Raw genomic sequence first — 13,621 nt, forward strand, 5'->3', positions numbered from 1 at the left:
TGGCCTGTGGAGGGGGCCCTGGCTGCAAGGAGCTACCTCTGGGCAGGCCTAGGTGGTGGGGATGGGCTGGCCCCAAAGAGAAACCTGAGAGTGGGGGATTAAGCGGGAGAAACCTGTGAGGGAGGCAGCAAGCTTTCGAGGGAATCTCCAATATCAAACCCTTTTCCTGAAGAGTTTACTGTGAGGGGGACTTCAAGGGTAGTCGTCCTCCCCACCCCCACCACTCTGAGGGGAGGAAGGAATGCCAGCCCAGGAGCAGGCTAACATTAATCATCACTGTCCCCAACCCCAGAATGAGGCTTCAAAGCTTTTTGGCCACAGGCCCCTCACAGCCCCATCGTGGAGTTTAACACAGGACCTGATGGCAGGAAATTCTTCTGTTGCTTTAAGGGCTGCAAGCATGGTTCTGTGAAGCTTATGGCAGTTTGGCTCTTACAGAATGGAATTTGGTATAAGAATATAGGCCTGAATTTAATTCTACAAGTTCCAAAAGACTCTCTTGATCAAGTTTTATTACCATTTGATCAGATAAATAAGTGATATAATTGAAGACCAATGGCCTATGTTCATATTCACGGAATTGTGAAGGGAACTTCTTGAGGGCAGAATTTGTGTCTTATTCATAGCACCTAACCGTGGGTCCTGGCACACAGTAGGTGCTTAATAAATGTCTGAAGGAGAAAGAAAGGAATAAAGAGTGAAAGAGGTGGTTCTATAGTGAGGACCTTGAAGACGAAGTGGCAATTGGACTCTCCAGGTATCACTGTTCACCAGAGCTCTCCAGACCCCTTGGCTGTGTTGATTCAGTTGGGACACCCCCCGAAGTCCCCCAAACAGGAGCCAAGATGCTTTATTTTCAGGTACTTATAATGAGGGAATGCTATCCTCCCAAAGGCAGGTCTCTTGCAGCAATGCAAATTGGTAGACTTGTCCAATCTGGGTAGTTAAGGCAAAATATCCTATGTAGTAGTCAGCTACTGCTATGATAAAACTTTATAACAAATAGCCCAAAGTCTTAGTGACTTGCAAGTGAGACAGAGAATAAAGGACAATGGAAAGAGCTGGCTCCAGACATCACTGAGTATCCTTCCCTGGTAATGATCAAGCAAAGGAAGCTAAGTGGCTTTTTTTTTTTTTTTTTTTTTACTCTTTCTTATTAAAGAAAGAGTAGAAAAGTCCAGATAGAGCAATAACTTAGGTGACACCCAAGATCCCTTCCATATTCTGATGTCCTTTGGTCATGGATGGCAAGGACTGCACTGGATAACTTCCAAGTTTCCAACAGACAGGAGGAGTAAATCTAGTCCCAAGGGTGCCTTAGCTGTAAATGATTAAATATTCCAGAGTATCTGTACAATCATTAGCACTGAAGCCCGAATATCCTTTCATTACTCCAAGATTGTCTGCTACAAGGTAATGTCTTAAGTAGCCGGGAAATTCCTTTCCCTGAGCCATCCTGTTTATACAAACTGAGTCATCTCACTAGATAATCAGGCACCTGCCATCTTCTCCAAATCACATTTAAATACAGTGTAGGCAGTATCCAGGGTCTCATTCTAGTATTTCTGGGAAGTACGGTGAGTCACAGGTCATATCTCTCTCTGTCTGTCTCTCTCTTTTGCTTTTGAGGCATACATTGCTTGTCATTTTTTGTGCTAGGAGTCCCTCTCCCCATACATACTTAAGAGAAAAGGCAAGAGTGTATCTAGATACCATACCTCTCAGTGTACTACTGAAGCCTCCTGACATCCAGGAGATGCCCAGTCAGTGCTTGCAAAATGAGTGAATGAGTGAATGGAAGGTAGTCTTTAAGGTTAAAACTTACTGAGCACTCCATCACTTTCCCATTTCTCTTCTTGCTGTGGCAGCCAGGAAACTCAGAGTACACTTTGTTGCTCAGCCATAGCCCCTGAATGGGTACTTAGAGTTTGCATATTTGTTTCTCCCTCCTTTCTTTGTTATTTATTTTTCCTCCCTAAAATTCCATAAGCCTAATTATGAGTTCTTTTTGTTGACTTTTTCACAGCCCTTTGGGGAGATGAAAGGGCAAAGGAATAAATGAAATGAAGTCATGATTTGTTGCTTGGGAACTTGTTTCCAATCATGCCTGGTTTCATTGCCCTTCCACCTCACTGAATGTGTTACCACAGCCCAAATGAGTAGACGGGAGGATGGATGGATGGGTAGATGAGGGGAAGGAATGAATAACTGGCCTTCACATTTCCATTTTGCAGGTGGATAAAGTAAACAAGAATGAGTAAGCCAAGTCATTCATTTGCCCCCAATAAACATTTACTGGAAATTCATCAGGCTGTTCTCTGAAATTCAGAAATAAACCAGTATGTCCCACCAACTCAATTTGGTCTAGTTTTACGAAGCTGAACTAGGTGCATTGATAAAATGTTTTGAGGTGGCACAAATGCAGGCCAGACCAAAGCAAGGACACAGAAAACAGCAGGGACAGCTCCAATGCACCAGCTGTAGAAGACATGTGAGTGAATAATCTTTGGAGATTGAAGATATGGGTACACATTGCTGGTTCATTGTCTGACAAGAAGATTAGAAATCAGATCAGAGAAGATCCAATAAGGAAACCTAGGAGATGTGAGAACAGCTAGGGAGGGGGAAGGACACTGTTGTATCGGGGTAGAATATTTACATTTTTGTGTGGTGAAAGGACATTGAATTTGGTTGGCAGCAGAAACTATCTTTTTTCCCCAGCTTCATCAATTGCTAGGTACGTGGCCCTGGGAAGATTATTTCACCTCTCTGAGACTCAGCTTTCTTACTTGAAAAATGGAAATAATAACACTTGACACCGAAGATTATTTTACAAACCAGAGAGCATGCTATCTACACATGATAGATGTGTAGGAAATGTTGGTTGAAGGTCCATGAAGTCTGAACATTTGGAGTTTTGCTTAGAGGCTGTGGAAGAGGAGCAATGGGCAGAGTTTTCCAGACTATACTGTCCAGGCCTTTAAGCACCCTGTGGCTGAGAGCCACATTCTCCTGCCCTTTGCTAAGGTCATCAGCAGGGTTCATCCCAGAAGGCTCCAGCTTCTGTTCCCAAGGTAGAGAAGAGGGCTGCTTACGGGTTGGTCTCCATTGTACTATCAACCTGTGTTCTGCTGTTATAACTAGACTCTGAATTGATGACTAGCGGAACTCTCAAAAGTCACTGGATCTTCTTTCTCCATCTGAAGAAACTAGTATTTCACAGTTCATGTGGCAGTGAGGAAATAGTGGGGGGCTGGGTCTCCTTTAATCACAAAGAATATGCCTTGCTGATCTTGTCCCAGTGTTGCATTGATTTGTATGCAGTAAACTCGTAATATTCCTTTAAGCCTGTTCCTTCCTATTATGACTTCCAGAGTTTCTGAATTTAATCTGATCTGTTGTATACAACCCAGGTGATTCTCTACATATTGAAAAGGAATTCCACGTACTGTCTTTATTTCCTAAGTAAGTTTGGATATTTGGATCACTGGTTTTCAGGAAAGATCTAACTACCAGCCATATAGCCAGCCTTCAAATGCCTCCTTTACTTTGTTCTTCAAGTCAAGCCCAATGGTTGTGAAGCCTTAGGGATCTGCTGTGAATTATTCCTGCCCCAGTGCTCTTTTGATGCTTCTGTTAGAGTTCTAACTCTATGACACCAGCAGGGTTTGTTTACATGTCCAACTTCTCCATTGTATACTATGAGTTCTTGGGAGGATGGCACAGTAATCTGTTCATCCTTGTTTCCTAGCAACAGATATGGTGCCTAGTATGTAGAATGTGCTCAATAAATGATTGTTGGATGGACAAATGAATGAATGGTGAGAACCTTCTTATACTCTTTCAGGGCTTTTAACTGTTTTCCTAAGCAGTAGAGCCCCATGCTCATGCCCTCATTATCTCTTCCCATTTAATGATCAACCAACTCTTGTGATTCCTTTTTATACCAGATACTCTCAGTGCCGAGCTCCATTGGCTTCCCTTGCCCTCAGGGGAAGGGCATCACTGGGTACAGCCTTGAAATATGGGCTGATGAAATAAACAGTGTGACCTTCCCTTAATATATGTTCACGTAAGCATTTATATTAATGGACTGTTTCTAGCTGAATCTTTTCAGCAATTGCTTCCTGAGTGAGAAGACAAACTCACATTGATGAGTGTGACTTGCACTGTTTTTTAGTGATTCAAGAAAGGGAGGATTTTTAAGCCCCCAGTTTTTAATCTCCTTGAGCAGACTGTGTTGTTTTTCCTAAGCTATAGAAAGTTAAGGGAAAAAATACCGAAACAATTTTCATTAGATTTAGACTCTCCTAACTTATACCACTTTCTTCAAAGTCTTCTGTACAAGTTACAGCACTATGAACTGCTGTGTGGAGGTGTCAGCTTTTCATGCCCCATCTCATGTCACCATCACTAAGTATAATGATTTCCATTCACACAGTTTAGTCTGCCTCTTTTTGTATCTGTTTTGAGTTTACAGCTGGTGAAAAAATAAGTCTGTATTGGTGAAACAAATAGCCTCTGAACACCTGCTCTGGGATAGGCATCACACAAAATTGTGAGGATTCAATAAAGAATCAGATATGTCCATGATCTCAAGGGATTCCCCACCTTGGGAGCAAGTCAGATAGACAGAGTGACATGTGCAAGGCATTATGGGAGTGAAGAGGTTTGATGCCCATGGTACTCACTTCTTCCTGGGTGAGGTGGTGGGACTCGGTTAGAGGGTCTTCATAGAGAAGGTTAGGTTTGAGTTGGACCTGAAATGTTGACAGTAATTCAGTCAGTGTACAAGAAGAGAAGAAAAATTAGTGCAGCACAGATAGTAGTGGTACGAATGAAGGTTCAGGAATATGGAAAACACGGTGAGTTCGAAGAAGTACAAATGGATTTTGAAATGGTTGGAAAGTAGGCAGAGTTGATCTCCAAGCACAACAGCTAAATATTAGCCCTGAGCTCAAAGCATGGGTGGGGAGGAGATGTATCTGAAAAGATATATTGGAGTTAGATCACAAAGGGTCTTAAATGCCATGACAAGGATCTGGGCTTTAGAGTGTGTGTGTGTGTGTGTATGCATGCATGCATGTATGTATGCATGCTCGTGCGCACACCCATAAGCACGTCTGTTGGGTGGGTGGATATTTTCACTGAAGAATTTTATTTTTTAAGATTTATTTATTTATTTATTCATGAGAGACACACAGAGAGAAAGAGGCAGAGACACAGGCAGAAGGAGAAGCAGGCTCCATGCAGGGAGCCCAACGTGGGACTCAATCCCTGGTCTCTAGAATCACATCCCAGGCCGAAGGCAGCACTAAACCGCCAAGCCACTGGGGCTGCCCCAAGAATTTTAGATAAATGAGTAAAAACTGTGTTCCATCAAAAGCTTTTCCGCCAATCTTTTCTACCTAATGTACTATTTTTCTTCTTTAAGCAGATTGTCCTGGAATGTCCTTGCTGGAAGCCATCTTGTTTAGTTTAATCCACTTCTCCTTGTTATTTTAACCTAAGCCCAGATAATGAAGGCCAAGATTTTAATTGTCTCTAGCATCAGGCAGCTTGGGTTGGTGTTGACTTTAGAAGGTTCTGGAGAGAGAGATGAAAACAGCAAAGGAGTTTGGGCCTCGGAGTGTTTCCAGTCTTTGTGCTTCCAGCTTAGCCTTTCTGGAGCACTTGACAGCAGGCTTTATAAAGATTTAGTTGAAATCAACCTACAGATTCCTCTCTAATTGCCTTGGCCAGGTTTAATCTGTTATTGGTCAAGCCAAGCTGGCTTCTATTATGCAGCGTGCTGAGGGTTGGGGTGTTATTCTTATCCTAATGGAGGCTGGCTGTTTTTAGAAGCAAATCTCAGTGTTGGTGAAGGCCGGTATCATTGTGTCCTCTGAAGTGAACCCAGAAGGACACCCATCTGATACAACATTTAGGCCTTTGACTAAAAAGGAAAAATCCTGGATTTGGCATTTGTATGCCAGAGGGTTATAGTTTCATATATATTTTTTTCTCCCCAAGATAAGACGAAGCTTCCTATTTGTTTCTGCCTCTTTTGGGTTGATTCCTGGAAATGGGCAATGCACCTCATCCAAGCAGGTAGGCAGCACCGGCAGCTGGGAACATCTGCAGAGAGTGGCTTCTCATGACCTTGGGTACCCTGAGTAACATCAGAGCAGGGATGGGGTGTGTCCTGTCACTGCAAGCCCAGCACCATGGCCTTGGCTGAGCCCACCCCCTTGAGGTCATCCAGTGCTAGACACACAAGCTTACGTGGCAAGGAGGAAAATAAGAACCATGTCATGGCTTTAGGGTAATTCATGCACTCAATTAGGATTGAGCCACCACTGAACAACGTTTGTGTTGACATAACAAAGACCAAAGGGAGCCTGTGTATCTGGAGAGTTTATGAAGGTTGAACAGCAAACCATCAGTGTAACCCCAGGTAGAGGGCTCCTATCTGCCTCTGGAGATCACGTGAAGGAAAGGAGAGTGAGTGGACAGTCCTATTTTCCTATATCCTGAAAGAGGCGAGGTGTCTGAGTGCCATTTGCTCAAGCATGGAGAGGGCAAGCTGTCTCCCTTTATAGCCACTCAGAAGTAACCTGACCCTTCCTTCCCCCATCAGTCTCCTTGCCAGGCCCTTGTGGGGGCTTTGGAGAGTTTACAGTGTTTTGCTAGAGGAGGTCACTTACAAGAAAAAGAACATTTGCCCTGTAGAACTGAGCTCATTTGAATCAAGAAGGACAATTGAGAAGTTCATAAATAAAAGACATGTTCATATATATACTTAAATACAGACATGCATTTTACAGGTTTTAGATAACTAGTCTAACATCTGTTTTGCTTTCCTTGTTAATTCCATCCCCTCCACTCCCTTTGCCCCCACCCCACCCCTGACTCTAAAATGAATTCCTCAGCAAAGCCTGATTTAAAAGATGTCGTAGACCTTGCATTTTGAACAGGCTCCCAGAGCTTGTTTTTGAAGATTTCTCCTCCCCCTCCCCACCACCCCAACTCCTTCGGCCAGCTTGGCAGGCATCATTCCAAGGTCCCAACCTTGACAAATATGTGCCTTCTGGTGCATCTTGCCACCAACTGGCACCTGCCAGTCTCCTAGGGCCAGCTGAGAGTCTGCTGGGCATCAGGAACCATGGCAGTGACAGACTTGCATCAGCAAGGGCAATAACCCACACCTATGGGCCCAAGCAGATGGCCAAATCAAAAGCAGTTCCACACATATTCTCTTTCTCAAAACTTCTACTGTGGCTAGGCATATCCCTCTGTGGACGTTTTTTATTTTATTATTACGTTTTTAGTTTGGATCCTGGTTTTTCATTCTTTATTTACATATCCTAGAATCTTGAAGCTTGCCCAAGAGAATGAGGATCACAGCATCATTACAAATCAGACCCAAGAGGAATTTAAACCAGTCTTTTCAGAACTGATCAACAAGGATGCTGAAGCCCCTTGAAACAGAGAGAATTGCCCAAGGACATATGGCTAGAGAGAATCATATCCAGGGCTGGAGGTCAGGTCTCCTGCCCCTCATTCAGTGCTTACACATTAAATTCATGTCTGTTTAACATACAGATATGCAGTATACATTGCAGCCACCTGTAAGTGTTGCTATTTATTCCAATAAGAGTAAAAATATACCTAACAGGTAACATTATTGAGCAATTATTAAGTAGCAGACATTTTCTAAGCACCTGATATCTAAGCACTTGAATATCATTCACCCTTGTGATAACCTAGATGGGAATCATCATCCTCAATTTACAATTGAAGTAACTGAGACCTGGAGAAGTTAAATATCTTGCCCTTGGTACGTAGGGGAGTTCTAGGAGACTGTGGCTTTCCTGGGACTCAGGACTGTGGTCACTGAGCCCCCACGGATAGATGGAGCCCTTGCCTGTCTAGTGGAGTGAGTAGATCTGTCACAACAGCACACAGAGGTGGCTGTAACAGAGGCAGGTACCAAGGTGGGGACAAGGGTAGAGAGAAGGAAGGGGATTCTCCAAGGAGATGGCAGTCAAATGGTCTTGGGGAGGCATAGACATTGTTAGCTGGAGAAGGAGTGCGTGTGCATGGGTGAATGGGAGCACCTGCTGTGTTCGGGGAAGATCCCGAAGGGGGGAAGCTCAGTGCCAGAGGCAGATGCGTGATGGCTGTGGGGGGAGGGATGTTGAGAGATGGGGCTAGAGAGGTAGGTTGAGAGCAGACTGTAAAGGACCTGTATCCCACGATAAGAAATTTGGTCTGTATAAGTAAATAGAGGGGATCCAACAGTCATTTTTTTATGATAGGTAAGTACCAGGATCAGACTACTGGGGGGTTTGAGGGAAGAGACTATAGAAGCCTGGGAAGACTGGTGACAAAGGAAGCAGTTAAGGGGTCATGCAGTTGCCCAGGCTGAAATGATGAGGGGCTGGACGCCTTACAGCCATCTGATTGGCACAGGCTTCCTCCACTCCTTTGCTCAAACTGCTTCCATGGCTTGGAATGCTGTCTTCAATCCAGGCCCATCTTTCAAGATTAAGGTTAGGTGTTTGATATGGAGGTTCTCCTTAGTCTTCACCCTGAATGGGCTTGTGCTCCCCCTCTTCTGGGTCTCCACTATCTCTGGTACATTCCTCTTTCTCTCTTGGCACGCATAAAATCTTGGTGCACATCTTTGTGTACATTTCTCTCTTCTGCTTTACACCCAGCTCCCTAAAAGCAGGACCAGACCTTTGCCTCCTTAAATACTTGGCAAGGTGCCTGACATTCATTGAGCTCTCAATAAATGTGTGATGAATGAGTCCACTTTCTAAATAAAGGCAGTGACCACAGATATGAAAAGAAGAGGCCAAATTTGGGAGGTGACTTTTTTTAAGTTATATCAGGGGTTGGCCCATGGGCCAAATCCAGCCCACTTTATATACTACTTTTGTAAATAAAGTTTTATTGGAACACAGCCAAGCTCATTTGTCTACATTTGTCTCTAGCTGCTTTCGCTCTACAATGGCAGAGTTAAGTCATTGTGACAAAATTGCATGACCTGCAAATACAAAAATATTTACTCTCTGGACACTTACTGAGAAAGGTTGTCAACCTGTGAGTTAGAGGACCAGGATTAGTGACCCAAGATAAAGAGCGACGGAAAGGGGATACCTGGGTGGCTCAGTGGTTGAGCTTCTGCTTTTGGCTCAGGACATGATCCCAGGGCTCCAGGATCGAGTCCCATATCAGGCTCCCTGCAGGGAGCCTGCTTCTCCCTCTGCCTATGTCTCTGCCTCTCTCTCTGTGTCTCTCATTAATAAATAAATAAAAGCTTAAAAAAATAGAATGATGAAAAGGAGAGCAACGGGCTTCCTTTTCTCACATCTCACTGTGAGAAACCAGAGCTTTGCTCCAGGTGATCGCCTTGGCCCGTGGGCCTGTGGGCACTGAGAGAGAAAGACCCACAACTACGGGGCAGGAGGAAAAAGGAGTGTAGGAGAACAAGGTGGGAAAGAGACCCCGTAAGAAACGACAAGAGGCCATGGCTGCAAGGCAGAGTTTACCTAGATCTCGCTTCTTCCCAGTGAAGCTTCTTACGCTTTTCTCTCTCTTAGTCATCCAGTTTGGCTTTGTCACCCTCTTTGTGGCCTCCTTCCCTCTGGCACCTGTGTTTGCCCTCCTCAACAACGTCATTGAAGTGCGACTTGATGCAAAGAAGTTTGTGACCGAGCTGAGACGGCCAGATGCCGTGAGAACCAAAGATATCGGTATGTCCGCTGCTTAGAGACTATGACAGGCCCTCCACCTCTGTCCATCCCCTTGCCCCCCAGTGACCTTCTACTGCTGTCACACTATGTCTGGATGCAAGAGGGGGTGGAGGAGGCCCTTGCCTCTTCATCCCTTGGAGCTCCTCATCCTCATATCTACGGGCTACAGGAGGCCTTTGTCCATCCCCACCTGTTCCTCCGGTTTCCAGACAGGGGGTATCTAAGCCTTTCCAGGAAGGCCATCCCTGGGGGTCCCCTGCAAACTTCCACCAGTACCTTGCCTGCAGAGCATCACCCTGAGGCGCAGCCTTGTCATCACCAGGCCAAGGGTGGGAGTGAGCCAGGCGCCCTGCTTTCTGTCTTGCAGGGATTTGGTTTGACATTCTCTCCGGGATTGGCAAGTTCTCCGTTATCAGCAACGTAAGTGTTCCATTCATGACCCCCTAGCTCTGTGGGAAGGGAGCTGCAGAAGGGGACTCCAGGGGAGCTGAGGTCTTCAAAGCAGGGTACCAGCCCATGTTAGCTCCCAGCCTTTTCCTCTTGGAGCGTTGCTCAAGGCAGCCCCCAGTTAATAGTGCGTACATGCCTTCTAACTCACCATGCCGTGGCCAGGCCTGTGCAACGTTCTCGTTAATTTCACGATGCGCAAGAAAGGTAATTATCCACCAGAACGCATACCTTGGCCTTAAGAGTCAAGATCTGATCTTTCCTCGGAGCCAAGAATAACGAGGAAAGAATGCCGCCTATCTATCCATCGCTTTCTTTTCTTTTTCTACTCCCGAGCTAGACAATACCTGGAGCGTTGCCTGAACTGCAGTTCCTAATTACAGTTCCTCCAAGCTGTCAAGGCAAAGCCGTAATTATTCCTATGGACTCCGGCACACATAGGTTAAGATAGGACATACAAAAAGAGGGGTCCTACCTGTTGTGACCTCCTTAACGGCCTTGCCAGACCAGTCCACATTGCAGAGGAAATCCTGCTGGGCCCAAGCCAAAAACAGCTTTTGCTTTAGCCTTCTGTATGGATGGTGGCCAGCCAGGGCCTTTTCTTCTACCTCCCAAGAAAACCCTGTAGACCGGTGCAAACCAAGAAAGCCACCACCCCCTTCCCCTGGGAGAGAAACATGGGTTCTGGTTGTGACTTGGTTGTCTATTAAGAACACATAAAATAACTAGAGAGGTGTGGGGAGAGGCAGAGAGAATCAGCCCCCTGCATTTTTTAAAAAAAGATTTTATTTATTCATGAGAGACACACAGAAAGAGGCAGAGGGAGAAGCAGGCTCCTTCTGGGGGACCCAATATGGGACTCGATCCTGGGTCTCTGGGACCATGCCCTGAACTGAAGGCAGATACCCAACCGCTGAGCCACTCAGGCGTCCCAGCCCCCTGCATTTTGAATGCTTGACACAAGAAGCACACATCTTAAGACTGACAAATCAGGTACAATTTGGAAACTAAATCTGTAGCCATGTTGGACTTGTGTTTGCTTGAAAAGAGGCTTTGCCTACCGGCACTTTCCAACATATGAAACAATGACAGGAAGTCTTACCTCCCTGGCCTTGCTAAGACTTTGTTACCAATCTGTAAGAATGGGAGAGCATAAGATTACCCACCAAAAAGGATCATTCTGGAAATTAAATGGGAAGATGAAAGGACCTCTAGCAAATGCTCAGTAAGTACATTACTCATTCTCAAATATGGTTATAGCCATCCACACTCACATATACCTTTAGAAATACCTAAACTACATTTTTCAAAGGGCTTTAATTGTTGGTGCAGAATACAGTATAAACACCTGCCAGAAAGATTTAAGATTTTCTTTGCAGAAAGTACCCCCATGTTCAAACACGCAATCATTCACTCATTGTTTGGTTTGCTCCGTAGACATTTATAGAACACTTAAATATGCCAGACAGCACATTGGGTATGTGTGGTTCGATCGGGCAAGACCCACTCCTTCCCCTCTGTGTCTCAGTTTTCCTGAGTCAAACAGTTGAAAAACAACTTCCATTATGTGCTGTGCTAAAAAGTGCCAAGAGACAATGGTCAAATGGAGGGACCTATTGTTGCATATCTGTGGTATTCCTGGTTCTCCGGTATCACCCAGAGGCAGAGGTCCATGGTCATTCAGTGTCCTTGCACCTTGTGTATAAGTGGCACTCTTATCACTATCAGTAATATTCTCAGAAAATCTTCTACTTTGCCTCGGCTTGGCCAACACTCGGATATCTCAGAGGGGCTCCTTCCCTCCAGAACCCAATGATCCACACTAGCTGAGCATCCTTAGCCACCAGCCACTGTCTAGCAGACTCACTTAACACATGTCAGAGGTGGAGAAGCTGCATAAGCTCAGAGATAAGGATCTCTCTCTCAGAGCAGTGCCTCTGGATGGGGAGTCCCAAGGGGACCGGTCTCTCAGCCCCAGAGAGATGCTGTGCCACCTGGACGGATCTGTCTCAACCACCCCTCAAGTACTTGCACTTCTGTCCTCCAGGCTTTTGTCATCGCCGTCACCTCTGACTTCATCCCCCGCCTGGTGTACCAGTATGCCTATAGTCACAACGGGACCCTGCATGGCTTTGTCAACCACACCCTCTCCTTTTTCAACGTCAGCCAGCTAAAAGAAGGAACGCAGCCAGAAAACTCACAGTTTGACCAGGAGGTTCAGTTCTGCAGGTAAAGTCATTGGGAGGAGGAGGGCAGCAGATGACTAGAAGTGGTAGATCCCAAGTAGTTATCTGGAATATCTAGATTTATATCACTCTCCTCCCCCTCCTTCTCCTACCCTCAATGCCCCGAGTCATGCTAAATCAATTTCAGTGAATTAATGAATATTTATTGAGTGTCTTTGCTAGACACTACAGAGCAGACAAAGAAGTATATAGACTTGTCTTTACCACCAAGGGGGTCATAGTCTGGTTGGAAGAACCCAGCAGAGCAGATAGGACATAGCAGGCTATTCAGGAATTCTATCCAGTGTGGACCATGAGCACTGTGGGTGTTTAGGGGAGAGGAAGATCAGTGGGAACTAGAAAGGAAAGGATAGACTTCCTGGAGAGCCGGTGAGGAGTTGTAAGACAGAGAGTCTGCTAGGTGGGGAGTTGGCAGGGGCTACTCATTGGGTGAGGATGAATTTGGGGTGCTAGTTGAACATTTAGTGGCTCGGTAATGTAGTTAGCAAGAAGAACACTTCAAAGATAATAAGGAATAATATGGGAAATACAGGGTATCAAAACTCCTAGGATGATATTAGCTAAAGCATTGTTGAATTTGAACAAGTAGGATGAAGTAGATAATGGGAAGTCTTGAAATATTGCAGGAAATGCAATGTGATGCAACAGGAAGTGAGCTTTTTAGTACCAGGAATGGTCAATAAAGTGTAGGCTTAGGAAAAGTAATCTAGTCTCAGAGAGAAGGATGAACTAGAATTGGGAGAGCCCAAGGAGGGCAGCCAAGGTGCTGCCATTAATCAGACATGACCCATGGCAGGTGTAGACAGAGCAGTGGAAGGAAGGAAGAGGAAGTGAGAAGATGAGCTATTTACTGGAATACATGACAGTGCTAGTGGCAAGAGACCTAAGAGGGAGCCCAAATTAAGGCTATCTCTCAAGATTGGGCCGATGTCAGAGGTGGGTCTATTGACAGGGATGGGGAAGATGCTCAGAGAATCTAGTTTCATGATGCCTATGATGAATTTGATTTCCATCACATTGATTTAAAAAATGGTGGGCAAGTTTTCACCTAACTCCTTAGACCCAGCTAAGCTAGAATTCCTGAGAGATCCAGGTCAGAATCTTGATTGAAAACCACCAACACGGGGATCACGGAAGCCAAGAAACAGAAAACTCTCCACTATTAACACAAGAAGGACAAATAAA

At 45.1% G+C, this 13,621-nt stretch overlaps 1 protein-coding gene across 3 annotated transcripts in view; it reads left to right on the plus strand.

The window, feature by feature from the left end:
• The window catches only part of ANO2 (anoctamin 2), a 343,486-nt gene that overhangs the window by 317,325 nt on the left and 12,540 nt on the right, over nucleotides 1–13,621 (plus strand). For all 3 annotated transcript variants that reach the window (XM_072799266.1, XM_072799267.1, XM_072799268.1), the window contains 3 exons: nucleotides 9,591–9,743; nucleotides 10,111–10,163; nucleotides 12,238–12,419. In XM_072799266.1, the coding sequence (XP_072655367.1) occupies nucleotides 9,591–9,743; nucleotides 10,111–10,163; nucleotides 12,238–12,419 (388 nt within the window). The remainder of the gene's footprint in view (nucleotides 1–9,590; nucleotides 9,744–10,110; nucleotides 10,164–12,237; nucleotides 12,420–13,621) is intronic.

The sequence above is a fragment of the Canis lupus genome, chromosome 25, assembly GCF_048164855.1.
Source record: "Canis lupus baileyi chromosome 25, mCanLup2.hap1, whole genome shotgun sequence".
In the NCBI taxonomy this organism is placed as follows: domain Eukaryota; kingdom Metazoa; phylum Chordata; class Mammalia; order Carnivora; family Canidae; genus Canis; species Canis lupus.